At 38.5% G+C, this 14327-nt stretch overlaps 1 protein-coding gene across 1 annotated transcript in view; it reads left to right on the top strand.

Annotated features, from left to right (window-relative positions):
* The window catches only part of LOC114043788 (rab11 family-interacting protein 3-like), a 169890-nt gene that overhangs the window by 66990 nt on the left and 88573 nt on the right, over nt 1–14327 (top strand). The window contains exon 3 of the mRNA XM_027863026.1: nt 12928–13016. Within this exon, the coding sequence (XP_027718827.1) occupies nt 12928–13016 (89 nt within the window). The remainder of the gene's footprint in view (nt 1–12927; nt 13017–14327) is intronic.

Raw genomic sequence — 14327 nt, 5'->3', positions numbered from 1 at the left:
AGCATGCTAATGCTGCACTGAGGCTAGGACCAGTACCTCTAAAATATGGCGTGGGAGAGAAGGGATACAACTGCAGCTGTCACTGGAAAGCCTTGGGTGTGATGTTCTACAGCTCATGGGAGAAGGAGGGAGTCCAGAGTGGTTCTGGGAGAGGCTTCTTCTAGGACTTTGCACATCTTTACTGGACACCGAGCTCTCCTCAGTGTGATGAATAGGATATTTCCATCACTCTGTGTACCAGGGCAGCTCTGAGATCAAGGCAACACAGGGACTCTGGAGAAGGAGGGCTCAGGAGGGTCTGAGTGGCTTCCCTGTTTCTGGCCTTATAGACAGGAGGCGCTCACTCATCTGGGAAGCTGGAGGTTTATGATCTGGAAGTTCTAGGCATAGAAGATTACATATATGGGAACATTCAAGAATGGGGGCAGAGATGAAGGGAAAGGGAAATCAGCACATCATGAACTAACACAAACATCTGGAGAATCATAATATCTATAGGGAATCCTTTTTGCAATCGTACTTTGTACAAGGCATATTCCATGACAATAGTAAACACCTTTGGTGATGCATGTTTCCCTATTTTATGCCTCAGTGTTCACTGAGAATTGTAAAACAAAGTTATCTCTGTGTTTCACCTATTAATGAACCTTGTGTGATCTTAACATGCAAGGGCAAACTTTGGTAGGAGAGAACCTTCATTTTGTTTTACAGAACCAAATAAGTTTTTTGTAGTAAATAATAAGCAGCGAGTTTTTATAATCTATGTGCATTGTTTTTGACTGTGAATATGTAAGCTGCTGTGGAGAAGTAATCCCCTGTGAAAGTCTGCTTCCTCTTTTCTCATATTTTCATCAAGGATACTTTAATAGGTACATAACTCATTCTTATAAAGATTTTATAGGAATTAGGAAGTAGGCATGTAGGTCAGTAATCACTGTAGTTATTGGTGTCTTTTCTGTCACTGTTAAAAAATACAGGTTAATTAACCATGATTCCCCCTATTCTTTTAGTATTTTCCCATTTCAAATTAAATTGAAAATGAAATGCTTGCATGCTTTTAAAATTTTGTTTCTTCTATAATGGATTTCCTTTGTATTTGATTGGGTTCAGGAAATTTTCCTTTATTTTCTTTAGTGTCATTTCCTTTTTAATCAATCAACAAGCATTTATTAAGGAACTACTGTGTTTTGAGAGCTGTATTAGATAGACCTTGGGGATACAAAGACAAAAAGTGAAACAATGTCTGCTTCCAAAGAGCTTATGTTCTATTGGGGAGAGATAATACGTACATAGATAAGTATACACAGAATAAATATGAAATAAATTTGGGATAATTAGGGAGGGAGGCCACCAGCAGATGAGTAGATCAGGAAGGGCTTCGTGTATATGCTGGTACTTAAGGCACATATTGAAGGAGGTGAGGAATTCTGAGGCAGAGGTGAAAAGGAGGTAGATTTGAAGGAGAGACAGGAGTCATACAAAGTCACAGAGACAGGAGATGGAGAGCCATGTGAATTTTGAAAAGGGGAGTAGCATATAATAAGGCTGGATGGATCATTGGGTCTAAACTGTGCAGGGCTTTAAAAACAAAACAGAGAAATTGATATTTTATCCTAGAGGAAATAGGGGAAGCATCGCAGTTGACTGAATAAGAAGGATTATTGTCAGATCTGACCGTAACTGCGTAAAAGGACGGATTGGAGTGGGGAGAGCCATGAAAGAGAGAGACTTCTTAGGTGGCCATTACAATATTCCAGGTGAGAGGTGAGGAGGGCCTGAACTTCAGACAGTGGCTGTGTGAATTGAGAGAAGTTTCTGGACAGTGAGAAGTGTGGAGGTAGAAATGGCAATATTTGTCCGAGGATTGGATGTGTGGAAAGAGGGAGAGGAAGGAGTTAAGCATAATGCCAAGGCTGTGAATCTAGGAGACTGAAAGAATGTTAATACACTTGACAGAAATAGGAAAGTTTAAGTGGGGACAGGGTTTGGAAGGAAAGATCAGTTCTACTTTTGACACTTGGAATTTGAGGTATCTCCAGTCTAACTGGAGTTCTGGAGAGACTAGGACTTAATATATACATCTCTGAGTCATTTGCATATACATGATCATTAAACCCATTGGAGCTGATAAGGTCATAAGAGAGAGTTTAGATAAAGAAGAGAAGTAAAAATCTCTGTAGTTGATGTGGGAAAGACATGGTTCTGCTTATAGATGATGAGATTAGATCACTTGCAGAAACACTTGCTGACCTTTGTCCAGGATCATAGATTTAGAGGTGCATGAGACCTCAGAATCCACTTAGCCTAATTCCTTCACTTTACAGGTGAGGAAACAAAGAAGCCAGACAAAGCCAAGTGACTTGCCCAAGGTCACTCAAGCACCAGGTTCTCTAACTCCAGAGTCAATCCTCTTTCTGCTACAACCACCCTACTTCTTGTTTGATTGATAGCTTTGTGTATAAATGATCTTGGGATTATATGATGTATTTGGCTCTTAGGATAAGCTTTCTCCAGGCTTATTTTCCCTTCTACTTGTTTTCACTGTTTTATGAGATGGTATTACTTAAAATTTCTGGTCTACGATAGATTTAGCCCAGATTCAGACCTATCAGGTGCCTGTACTCCAGCTTGTACCTCCAGCCTGGCACTCCCGGTTCTTTCCTGCCCTAGGACCACAGGCTTTCATCACATCTAGCATGGATTCATACCTACCACACTACTCCCCAGCCATTTTCATGGGATGCTGCTCCTGTGCATAATCTTATCTTGTCTACTTTTCCTGACTTCCCATACCCAGTTTCCAATTTGAGCCTTAAAAACAATAATGAAATCAAAATTACCAAAACATTCCTTCCTTCCTTCCTGGGCTACTCTGTGGAGGTTAGGCCTTCCCCCTTGTAAACTCCTTGAGGGCAGGGACTTTGTTTACTTGTATTAGTATCCCTAATACTTAGCACAGTGCCTGGCACATAGTATATACTTCATAAATGCTTTTTCATTCATTCATCCACCTTCATAATGTTTTGCAGACAAGATTATACTCTAAATGGGTAAGGTAGGGCAGCTAGCTTTCCGTTGCTCTGTTCCACTGCTTGGCAAGGATAACAAATTGTTTTTTGTTTGTTTGTTTGTTTTTTGCTGATATGGTTTTTAAGTTCTTTTGGCCTCTTACTTCGGTGGTTATTTAAGATAAATTAAATTTCTGAAGGAAATCCTCAGTCTTCTTGATTTCTCTGCAGCCTTTGACACTGTTGATCTCTCTTTCCTCCTTGATATTCTCTTTTCTCTAGGTTTTTGGGACACAATTCTCTCCTGATTTTCTTGCTGCCTATATGACCACTCCTTTCCTTTGCTAGATCTTCTTCCAAATAACATTCTCTAACCATAGGGGTCCCTTAAGATTCTGTTCTGGATCGTCTTCTTTTCTCCCTCTATACTACTACAATTAGTGATCTCAGCAGCGCCCATGAATTTAATTACCATCTTTATGTTAAGGACTCTGAAATCTACCTTTCCTACCCCAGTGTCTCCGCTGACCTCCAATCTTGCATTTCCAACTGCCTTTCAGACATCTTGAAGTGGTTGTCTTGTAGACATCTTAAACTCTTTATGCCCAAAACACAACTCACTATCTTTCCTTCTAAATCCTCACTCCCTCTTGTTGTTGTCGGTCGTGTCCAACTATTTGTGATCCTATTTGTGATTTTCTTGGCAAAGATACTAGAGTTGTTAGGCATTTCCTTCTCCAGCTCATTTTATAGATGAGTAACTGAGGCAAACAGGGTTAAATGACATTGCCCAGCTGGGGTCACATAGCTAGTAAGTATCAGGTGTCTGAGGCCAGATTTGAACCGCCTTCAAGGCCAGTGATCTATCTCCTGCACCACCTAGCTGTCCTTTAGCATTCTGTCTATGCCACCTAGCTGTCTCTGCCCGCTCCGACCTTCCCTATTACTACAAAGGACAACAGCCTCCTCCCTTTCCCTCAGGTTTGCAACTTAGGAGTCACCTTAGATTGCTCACCATCTCTCACCCCCTCCACATCCAAGCATTTGCCAAGGCCTGTCGATTTCATTTTTGTAACAACTCTCAAATGAGGCCTCTTCTCTCTGACACTATCACCACTCTGGTGCAGGCCCTCATCATCTCATGCCTATACTATTTCAGTAGCCTGCTGGTGGGTCTGCCTGCCTCAAGTTCCTCCCCATTATAATCCATTCTTCATTCAGCAACTAAAGTGATTTTCCTAAAATGCAAGTTTGATCATGTCACCCCCTCCCCCCTCCTCAGTAAACTCCAGTAGATTCCTGTTGCCTCCAGGAGCAAATACAAAATGCTGTGTATGACATTCAAAGCCCTTCATAATCTGGTCCTCTCTTACTTTCCAGTCTTCTTACATCTTACAATGCAACATGTAGTCTTTGATCCAGAGATACTGGCCTCCTTGCTGTTCCTGGACCAAGACACTTTATCTCTCAGCTGCAGGCATTCTCTGGCTATTCCCCATGCCTGGAATGCTCTCCCTTCTCCACCCCAACTCCTGACCTCATTGACTTTATTCAGGTCCCAACTAAAATTCTACCTCCTACAGGAAGCCTTGACCAACCCCTCTAATTCCAGTGCTTTCTCTCTGTTAATTATTTCCTGTTTATCCTGTATATAGCTTGCTTTGTTTATATTTGCATATTGTCTCCCTCATTAAATTTTAAACTCCTTGAAGGTAGGAACTGTCTTTTGCCTTTTTTTGTATCCTTAGTGCTTAGTACAGTGCCTGGCACATAGTAGGCACTTAATATATGTTTATTGAATTGAATTATCCATTTCCCATTTTTCAGGATTACTAGTTTATTTTAAATAAATAAAATTTCAGCTAAAGCACACAAGAATTTGGAACTTAAAAATTTATATTAGAAATCTAAAAAAAAAAGTCAGTGAGCTTTCCACTCCGTTTCTATGTACATAGTAAGCATTTAATAAATATTTGTGATTGATCTGAAAAAGAAGCACACAGGGTTTTTTTATCTGCATTTCTTCTAAATTGATGTTAATTTTTATTCTTGCTTAACAAATTAATGATCTGATTGCACAAAGATGACTATTTCAGAAACTATTCTCATGTCAAAAAAACAGGCATTTTCTTTTGGCTAAGATATAATCAATTTTTATGAACAAGCAGTTTTTAAAAGAAAAATACAAACTGTCAACAAACTTATGAAACAAATTTCCAAATAACAAAGACTAAGAGAAATGCAAATTAAAACAACTTTAGGTTTTACCTCATTCACATTTAATATTGAAAGAAGGAAATAATCTGTTGGTAGAGTTGTGGAAAGTTGGGCATTGTAGAGCTATGAATTAGTTGGTCTAACTATTTTGGGGGAAAAATTAGTATTATTTGAGAAAAGTTACTAAACTGTTTATACCCTTTGACCTGGTGATCCCACTACTTGATATGTACCCTAAGGAGGTCAGAGACAAAAAAAGGTCAATATATATGAAAATATTCATAATAGCAGTTTGTGGCAACAATAAAAAATGGATAAAAGTGTGTTTCTATTGATTGGTGAATGGCTAAATGAACTGTGGCATATGAATGAAGTAGAATATTATTGTAACATATAAATTACTGATGAATTCAGAGAAATATGAGATTTGTATGAACCTATGCAGAATGGAGATAGTAAAACTAAGAGAACACTTTACATAATAAGATACATAAGGTAGATAAAAACAGTGCTACAAGATGTCAGAATTCAGATTAAATATTGGTTCCGAAGGACTAATAATGAAATACGCTTCTCTCCTCTCAGCAAAAAGTTGGTGAATTATGGATGTCAGAGGCATTTGCTGTGATGTTTTGTTTCATGTAGCTGTTTTTCTTACGAGATTTCAATGGAAAGTTGATTATTAGGAAGTAACAATAATATGAAAACCAAAAGCATCAATTAAGCATTTTCTTTTAAAGAAAATCACTCTCATATTTATGACTTTATTTAATATTTGCTATGACTGATATTTATTAACTTACTTCTTGAAGAAAATATTCATAACATGTAGATATGAGGCTTCTGAATAATTTACTAGCCTCTGGCTCTTTGATTTCTTAATCTTGAATCATTTTTTTAAAATAGTATTTTGTTTTTTCACTAATTACATATAAAAACAATTTTTAACATGTGTTTAAAAATTTTTAAAAAAATTTTTGAGTTTCAAATTCTCTCCCTCTCTCCCTTCCCCTCTCCCTGAGATGGTAAACAATTTGATATAAGTTATATATGTGCAATCATGTAAAACAATTCCATATTAGTCATTTTGTGGAAGAAAACATAAAGGCAGGAGGCAAGCAAGTATGCATGCATGCTTTGGTCTGCATTCAGACTCCATCAGTTCTTTCTCTGGAGGCGGATAGCATTTTTCATCATGAATCCTTTTGGATTGTCTTGGATCATTGTATTGCTAGGAATATGTAAGTCATTCACAATTACTCATCATACAATATTGCTGTTATTGTGTACAGTATTCACCTGATTCTGCTCACTTAACTTTGCATCAGTTTGTATAAATCCTTCCAGGCTTTTGAAACCATCCTGCTTGTCATTTCTTTTTTTTTTTTTAATTTCAAAAAATTTATTTATTTATTTTTAGTTTTCAACATTCACTTCCACAAGATTTTGAGTTCCAAATTTTCTCCCCTTCTCTCCTCTCTCCCCACTCCAAGATGTCCTGCATTCTGATTACCCCTTCCCCCAATCTGCCCTCCCTTCTATCACCCCCCCCCTACTCTTATCCCCTTCTATTTTCCTGTAGGGTAAGATAGATTTCTATACCCCATTGCCTGTGTATCTTATTTCCCAGTTACATGTTTTGTTTTGCTTTGTTTTTTAGGCAATTGGGGTTAAGTGACTTGCCCAGAGTCACACAGCTAGTTAGTATCAAGTGTTTGGTCTGCGGCTGTATTTGAACTCAGGTCCTCATGACTTCAGGGCTGGTGTTCTATCCACTGCGCCACTTAGCTGCTCCCCCCCAGTTACATGTAAAAACCATTTTTAACATTTGTTTTTGAAACTTTGAGTTATAAATTCTCTCCTTTCCTCCCTCCTTACTCCACTCATTGAGAAGGCAAGCAATTCAATATAGGTTATACATGTGTAGTCGTGCAAAACACTACCGTAATAGTCATGTTGTGAAAGACTTTTCCTTTCATTTCTTTTCATCCTATCCCGCCCCCCGTTTATTCTGTTCTCTCTTTTGACCCTGTCCCTCCTCAAAAGTGCTTGCTGATTGACCCCTCCCCCAATCTGCCCTTCCTTCTATCACCTCTCCCCCTCTCTTATTCCCTTACCCCCTACTTTCCTATAAGGTAAGATAGATTTCCATACCCAATTGAGTGTGTATGTTATTCTCTTCTTAAGCCAAATCCAATGAGAGTAAGGCTCACTCATTCCCTTTCACCTCCCCCCTCTTCCCCTCCACCATCAAAGCTTTTTCTTGCCTCTTTTATGTGAGATAATTTACCCCATTCTGTCTTTCCCTTTCTCCTTCCAGTTTCTCTTTCACTCCTTAATTTTATATTTTAGACATCATCCCTTTGTATTCAACTCACCCTGTGCCCTCTGTCTATATATATTCCCTCCAACTACCCTAATAATGAGAAAGGTCTCATGAGTTACAGATATCATCTTTCCATGTAGGAATGTAAACAGTTCAACTTCAATAAGTCCCTTATGATTTCTCTTTCCTGTTTACCTTTTCATGCTTCCCTTGAGTCTTGTATTTAAAAGTCAATTTTTCTATTTAACTCTGGTTTTTTCTCAAGAATGCATTAAATTTCTCTATATCATTGAATGTCAATTTTCTCCCCTCATTGATTACACTCAGTTTTGCTGGATAGGTGATTCTTGGTTTTGATCCAAGCTTCTTTGACCTCTGGAATATCATATTCAAAGCCCTCCAGTCCATTAATGTAAAAGCTGCTAAATCTCATGTTATCATGATTGTGTTTCCACAATACTTGAATTGTTTCTTTCTGGCTACTTGGAATATCTTCTCCTTGACCTGGGAACTCTGGAATTTGGCTATAATATTCCTGGGAGTTTTCCTTCTGGGATCTCTTTCAGGAGGTGATCGGTGGATTCTTTCTATTTCTATTTTACCTCTGCTTCTAGCATATCAGGGCAGTTTTCCTTGGTAATTTTTTGAAAGATGATGTCTAGGCTCTTTTTTTGATCATGGTTTTCAGGTAGTCCAATGATTTTTAAACAATCTCTCCTGAATCTATTTTCCAGGTCAGTTGTTTTTCCAATGAGATATTTCACATTGTCTTCTATTTTTTCATTCTTTTGGTCTTCTTTCATGATTTCTTGATTTCTCATAGAATCATTAGCCTCCATTTGCTCCATTCTGATTTTAAGGAATTATTTTCTTCAGCGAGCTTTTGGACTTCTTTTTCCATTTGGCCAATTCTGCTTTTTAAGGCATTCTTCTCCTAATTGGCTTTTTGGACCTCTTTTGTCATTTGGTCTAGTCTATTTTTTAAGGTATTATTTAAGGTATTTGGGTATTTATTATTTAAGGTATTTGGGTCTCTTTTAGCAAGCTGTTGACTCATTTTTCATAATTTTCTGGCATCACTCTCATTTCTCTTCCCAATTTTTCCTCTACTTTTCTAACTTGATTTTCAAAATCCTTTTTGAGCTCTTCCATGGCCTGAGACCAATTCATGTTTTTCTTGGAGGCTTTGGATGTAGGAACTTTGACTTTGTTGTCTTCTTCTGGTTCTATGTTTTGATCTTTCTTGTCACCAAAACTGTAGTCTAAGTTTTTTTCTGCTCTTTGCTCATTTTCCCAGCCTATTACTTGACATTTTTTGTTAAGGTAGGTCTTTGTTAAGGTAGGTCTCTGCTTCTGCTGTGGAGGGCGTACTGTCCCAAACTTCAGGGATTTTGTGCAGCTGTTTTCAGAGATACCTCTAGGGTGCTGTAAGTTTTCAGTTCTTCCAAGATGGTATGATCTAAGGAGAGGTATTTACTCCTCTGCTCACCTGTGCTCTGGTCTGTGAGTGATCACAAGTACTCTTTTCTGCCCTGAAACTGTGAGGAGAGTTCCCTGTCCATTGTTGCCACAAACTTTGCTATGCTAGTGCTCCTCCTTACCCCAGAACTGCCACCCAGATCCAAGTATGGGCAAAGTTACAGAATCCTGCCTCGGTGCCAGCAAAGAGACCCCTGTAATCTCCTTCTAATCAGTTGTTTGATCCCTTTACCTTCTGTGGCTGAGAGCTCTGTAAGCAGCCATGGCCGCCGCCCCAGGGCTGTGCTGGGGCCAGAGCTGGACTGTGCTCCACTTTCACCCAGGTCCAATAGACCTTTTCTACTGACCTTTTACGTTGTCTTTGGCATTTGTGGGTTGAGAAGTCTGGAAATCACCACGGCTTCGATTCATTCCCTTGAGGTCTGCTCCTCCTTTGCAGGGGCCTGGTCTGTGCTGGCGCAGTTTGTGCTGGGCTGAGCTCCTCTGTCAGCCTGGTGTAACAGACCTTTCCTGTTGACCTTCCAGGTTGTCTTGGGCTGGAAATTCATTTCTCTCTATCTTTTTGTGGGTTCTGCTGCTCTAGAATTTGTTTAGAGTCATTTTTACAGGTATTTAGAGGGATTTGGGGGAGAGCTCAAGGGAGTCCCTGTTTTTATTCCACTATCTTGGCTCCGCCTCCTCTGCTTGTCATTTCTTATAGGACAATAGTATTCCATTACAATAATATAACACAACTTGTTCAGCCATTCCTCAGTTGACAGATATCCCCTTAATTTCCATTTCTTTGCTACCAAAAAAAAAAAAGCTGATATAAATATTTTTGTACAAATAGGTTCTTCCCCCCCCCCCCAACCTTTTAAAAATCTCTTTGGGATACAGACCTGGTAGTGGTATTACTTGGTCAAAGGATATGCACAATTGTATAGCCCTTTGGGCATATTGAACCATATTTTCTTTTTTTTTTTTAATTTTAATTTAATTTTCTTTTTCTTTTGTAATGAGACAGTGGGGTTAAGTGACTTGCCCAGGGTCACACAGCTAGTGAGTGTTTTGTGTCTGAGCCTGGATTTGAACTCAGGTACTCCTGACTCTAAGGCCAGAGCTCTATCCACTGCACCACCTAGCTGCCCCCTTGAACCATATTTTATAACTTTTTAGTTGCATCCTCCTCTCTGACCATCTTTGCATTGAAGTCCTCAAATATCAATGTATATTCTAACTTGTTTTACAGGATTCTTTTCATACAATTTCTTTACTTATATATCTGCAGTAGATGTTTGGTGTTTGATAAGCTGCACCATTTTTTCCATTAATGGTCCCCTTGTCCATGCTTACCATGACCACTGTAAGAGGAGATTACCAAGTATCCATGAAATGATGTTTCTTGCCACTATTTTTTCAAATTTATTTTGTAAATTCTGAACTTAAATACCAGAAAAGGAATATTTTCACATACACAAAGGAATAGAAAAGAGTTGATATGCTTGTTTTATACACACACACACACACACAATTTTATTTTCAAAACTGTCTTGTTTATTTATACTTCCCTCTGTCCTATACACTTAACAATGTTACAATTGCTCTCTTTTTGGGGGTGAGACATTACTATTGTTAATCCCATCTTTCTCCCACCCCTTAACCTAAAGAAAGAAAAAATCCCTCGAAACAAATAATCATGGTCAAGAAAAATGAATTCACATAGTGACCATTATAAAAATGTATGTCTCAACACCTTGTGTCCATCACCTCTGTCAGGAGGTAGCTAATATCCTTCATCATGTGTCCTCTGGAGATATGGTTTGGTTATTGCTTAACTCAGAATTCTAAAGTCTTTTTCAATTAGTTGTTCAGACAATAATAATGTATTAAATACCTACTATGTGCTAGGCACTATACTAAGGGCTGACATACAGTTGTTTAAAGTTGTTTTTCTTTACAGTATTATTGTGCTTGTATAGATTGTTCTTCTGGTTCTGCTCACTTCACTGTGCATCAGTTCATACTACTCAAGATTCTCTGAAATTATCTTTTTACCATTTCTTAAGATATAATAGTATTTCATTATAGTCATTCCGCAGTTGTCTAAGAAGCAATACAAGGCACTGACATAGATTCTAGTTCTTGTCTTAGCTTTTTCTAACTTCTTTTCTTCTGTCTCAACTGCCATCCTAATTCTCCTTTCAGGGTCAGACAGTTTGTTTTGCTTGCTCCCATGCCCTTCCCAGTGATATACTCCCTCTTTAACTACCTCAAACCCTTCCTCCTAGCTTGGTTCGCTTTTGAGATTGACATATTTCTACATCAGAATGTTTGTGTATGGATTTGTGGGTTCAACCCTCTTTTGTCCATTTCAGGTAAGAGTTAAGTTCATGTAATATCCACTCTATCTCTTTCCTTCATGTTTATATATTCTTCTCATGTACTCACTTATGAGGAATTGCAATTTCCCTCCCTTTCTCTTTTTTGTACTACTGTATTCTCCCTTTTATCCTCCCTTCTCTTTCCCCTCATCACACATTCAGAACAGAACTGACCACTACCTCATGGAATTTGGCCCTCTTGGATCATTAAGTTTCTGATTGCTGGATCTTTAGAGCCCTCTCAGGGGTCTCATGAAAGAATGTTAGGGATTTCTGAGCTCCTGGGGCTGGGTTGTCTGGGTCTGAGTATTAGTCTATACTGGGCTGATTGCTTTCTGGGGCTTTCAGGGTCCCTACCCTGGGGCTTTCTCAGGGGGTCCCTCTTGTCCTGCTACCCATGTCCTTTTCTGGCCTCATTGGGTCTTCTGTTGCTTGAGGAACCCTCCTTCCTATTGAAGATGTCTAAAGGCATCTTTGTGACTTTTTATGCAGTTCTGTGGTAGAAGACTTCACTTACTGTTATTTCTCATTGGATTTATTGGCCATTACTTGATTTTGTTGTGAACTTCATAGTTTTTTCTTGAGTAAGTATGTGGGAGCTGCACAGCCTGCCTCCTGGTTAGGCATCCATCTTGGTTAAAAGTTCCTCTTTTCTCAAACTTCAGGGCCATACTGAAGCAATTCTGCCTATTCCATTTTTCTGCTTTCCAAGGAGCACTTATGAGTCATTCTTCCATTTAGCTACAACTGCTTTTCTGGTTTCATTTATAGTGAAAGTGCCCATGTAATTATGATTTAATTCTTCGTGTAAAATATCAACTTGTTAGTTGTTGGACAAAGATTTCACATTTAGAACACCAACAGTAAAATGTTCATAGGTAGTCTAAAAACTATTATTTTTTAGTGCTTTCCTCTTTTTTTTTTATTCTTTTTTTTTTAGGCAATTGGGGTTAAGTGACTTGCCCAGGGTCACACAGCTAGTAAGTGTCAAGTGTTTGGTCTGAGACCGAATTTGAATTCAGGTCCTCCTGACTTCAGGGCCGGTGCTCTATCCACTGCGCCACCTAGCTGCCCCTTCCCTCTTTTCTTAACACTTCAAATGATTGCTGTGTAAGCAAAAGATGACCATATAAGCCCCCAGGCTGTTTTGTATTTTTATCAATTTCATGGTTGCCATGCCCAAAGAATTCCTAACTTAGTGGCCAACATGTTGGTAATGTGCCTCTCTCTGGGAGACTGTCCCCCAGACAACAGTTTTTATTGATAATGTAGTCAAGGCCTTTCCATTTTATTGGAATTTGCTAGATCTTGTCTTTGTATCTTCATTTTTTATCACAGTGGCTTGTACATAGCAGGTGCTTAATACATATTTGTTGAATTGATATCAAAGTTTGTGCTCTATTAATAAAGCCTTCAATCACCCAGGTATCATCTTTGTGCTTTGATGAGATATTTGAGTAGGAAATACAAGTGTCACACCAAAAAGACATATGCTTAACTGTAACTACTAAAAGCTATATTCTTTTTCCTATAGATCCTGAGAGCCAGCTGTATGATATTGGATATGTCCAAGAAGATTCCCCTGCCTGTCCTGATGAGTTTGATGACTTTGTTACTTATGAGGCAAGTATCATAAAAAAATCAGGGGCCTGTTATGGGAGACGTATTTAATACAGTCTGGTATCTGGCACATAATAAGCACTTAAAAGTGGTTGTTGAATTTAGTTCAGTGTTTAGTAAGGATTCCATGATTCCTTGAATGAAACAGACCAGACTAAGAAGAGTATTTTAACTTATTTGTTTGTTTTAAATTTGGCTTAACAAAAGAGTTTGATTTTGAATTTGAATGTGAATTGTTTTGGTACACAGTATAGGGAAACTTTGTATCACTGGGGTGATAGTTACATGTTTTGAAGTTGCCATAATGTTTTTTGACTGTTCACCAGAAGTGACTCTTTGTGTTTTATCAGACACTGATTAAGTACCTACCATGTGGAAGGTCCTATGCAGGTCCTTGGAGAGGCATAAAGATCTCATCTTACAAGGAGGGAATGTAGTCTAGTATCTGAATTGCTGGACTTAGAATCAGGAAGTTCAGATTCAAATTCTACTTTTTGACAGGAGGTATGGGGACATGGGCAATTAATCGTAGAGCCAGACGAGTAGATTAACCAACCCCAAGATAGAACTTTGGGAACTCCCACATTTAGGTGGTGATATAAGGAGAATGAGCCAGCAAAGGATGCTGAGGAGTGGTCAGACAGGAAGGAGGAGAACCAGGACAGAATACTGTCATAAATGTCAAAGAAGAGAAAGTGTCCAGTAGGACATGGTAGTCAACAGTGTCAAATTGTAGCAGAAAGATCAGGTAAGATGAGGACTGAGAAAAAGACCATTAGATTTGGCAATCATTGATAACTTAACAACCAAGCCATTTAACTTCATTCACTAACCCTCAGTTTCCCCATTTGTAAAATGGGGATAATAATATCTGAAAAGGCTGTGGTGAGGGTTAAATGAAATACTTTATATATAACAAATTGTAAAGCACTATATAAAAGTCATTTATTACAGATTGGTATTGGGAGATGATGTTAGTACTAGACACAGTAATCATTAAAAAGGGTTATAATTGACTGCATAGGAGGAATACAAAGTGCTGTATAATCAAATGAGAGCAGATTGACTTTGTGGTTGTAGGTCTAACTGAAACCTGACGCTTCTGAAAATAGATGTGATAAGGTCTCCTATAACTGCTTAATGTTCAGAATTGCTGAAGATGGACCTCTAAGAGCTAGCTTTTCTAAACCCATGCTCTGAGATGTTACTGAGGTGCCCTGTGTAAACTAATCTCTCGCAGTCTGTTGTCAAACAGAGGGACAGAGCACAGTGTTACAGATATTCAGTGATGGCAGAATCCCCTTTCTATTAGGT

Source organism: Vombatus ursinus, unplaced genomic scaffold (assembly GCF_900497805.2).
Source record: "Vombatus ursinus unplaced genomic scaffold, bare-nosed wombat genome assembly UNPS02014770.1, whole genome shotgun sequence".
NCBI lineage: Eukaryota > Metazoa > Chordata > Mammalia > Diprotodontia > Vombatidae > Vombatus > Vombatus ursinus.
Note: the sequence above shows the minus strand (reverse complement) of the source record. Positions and strands in the feature narration are given on the sequence as shown.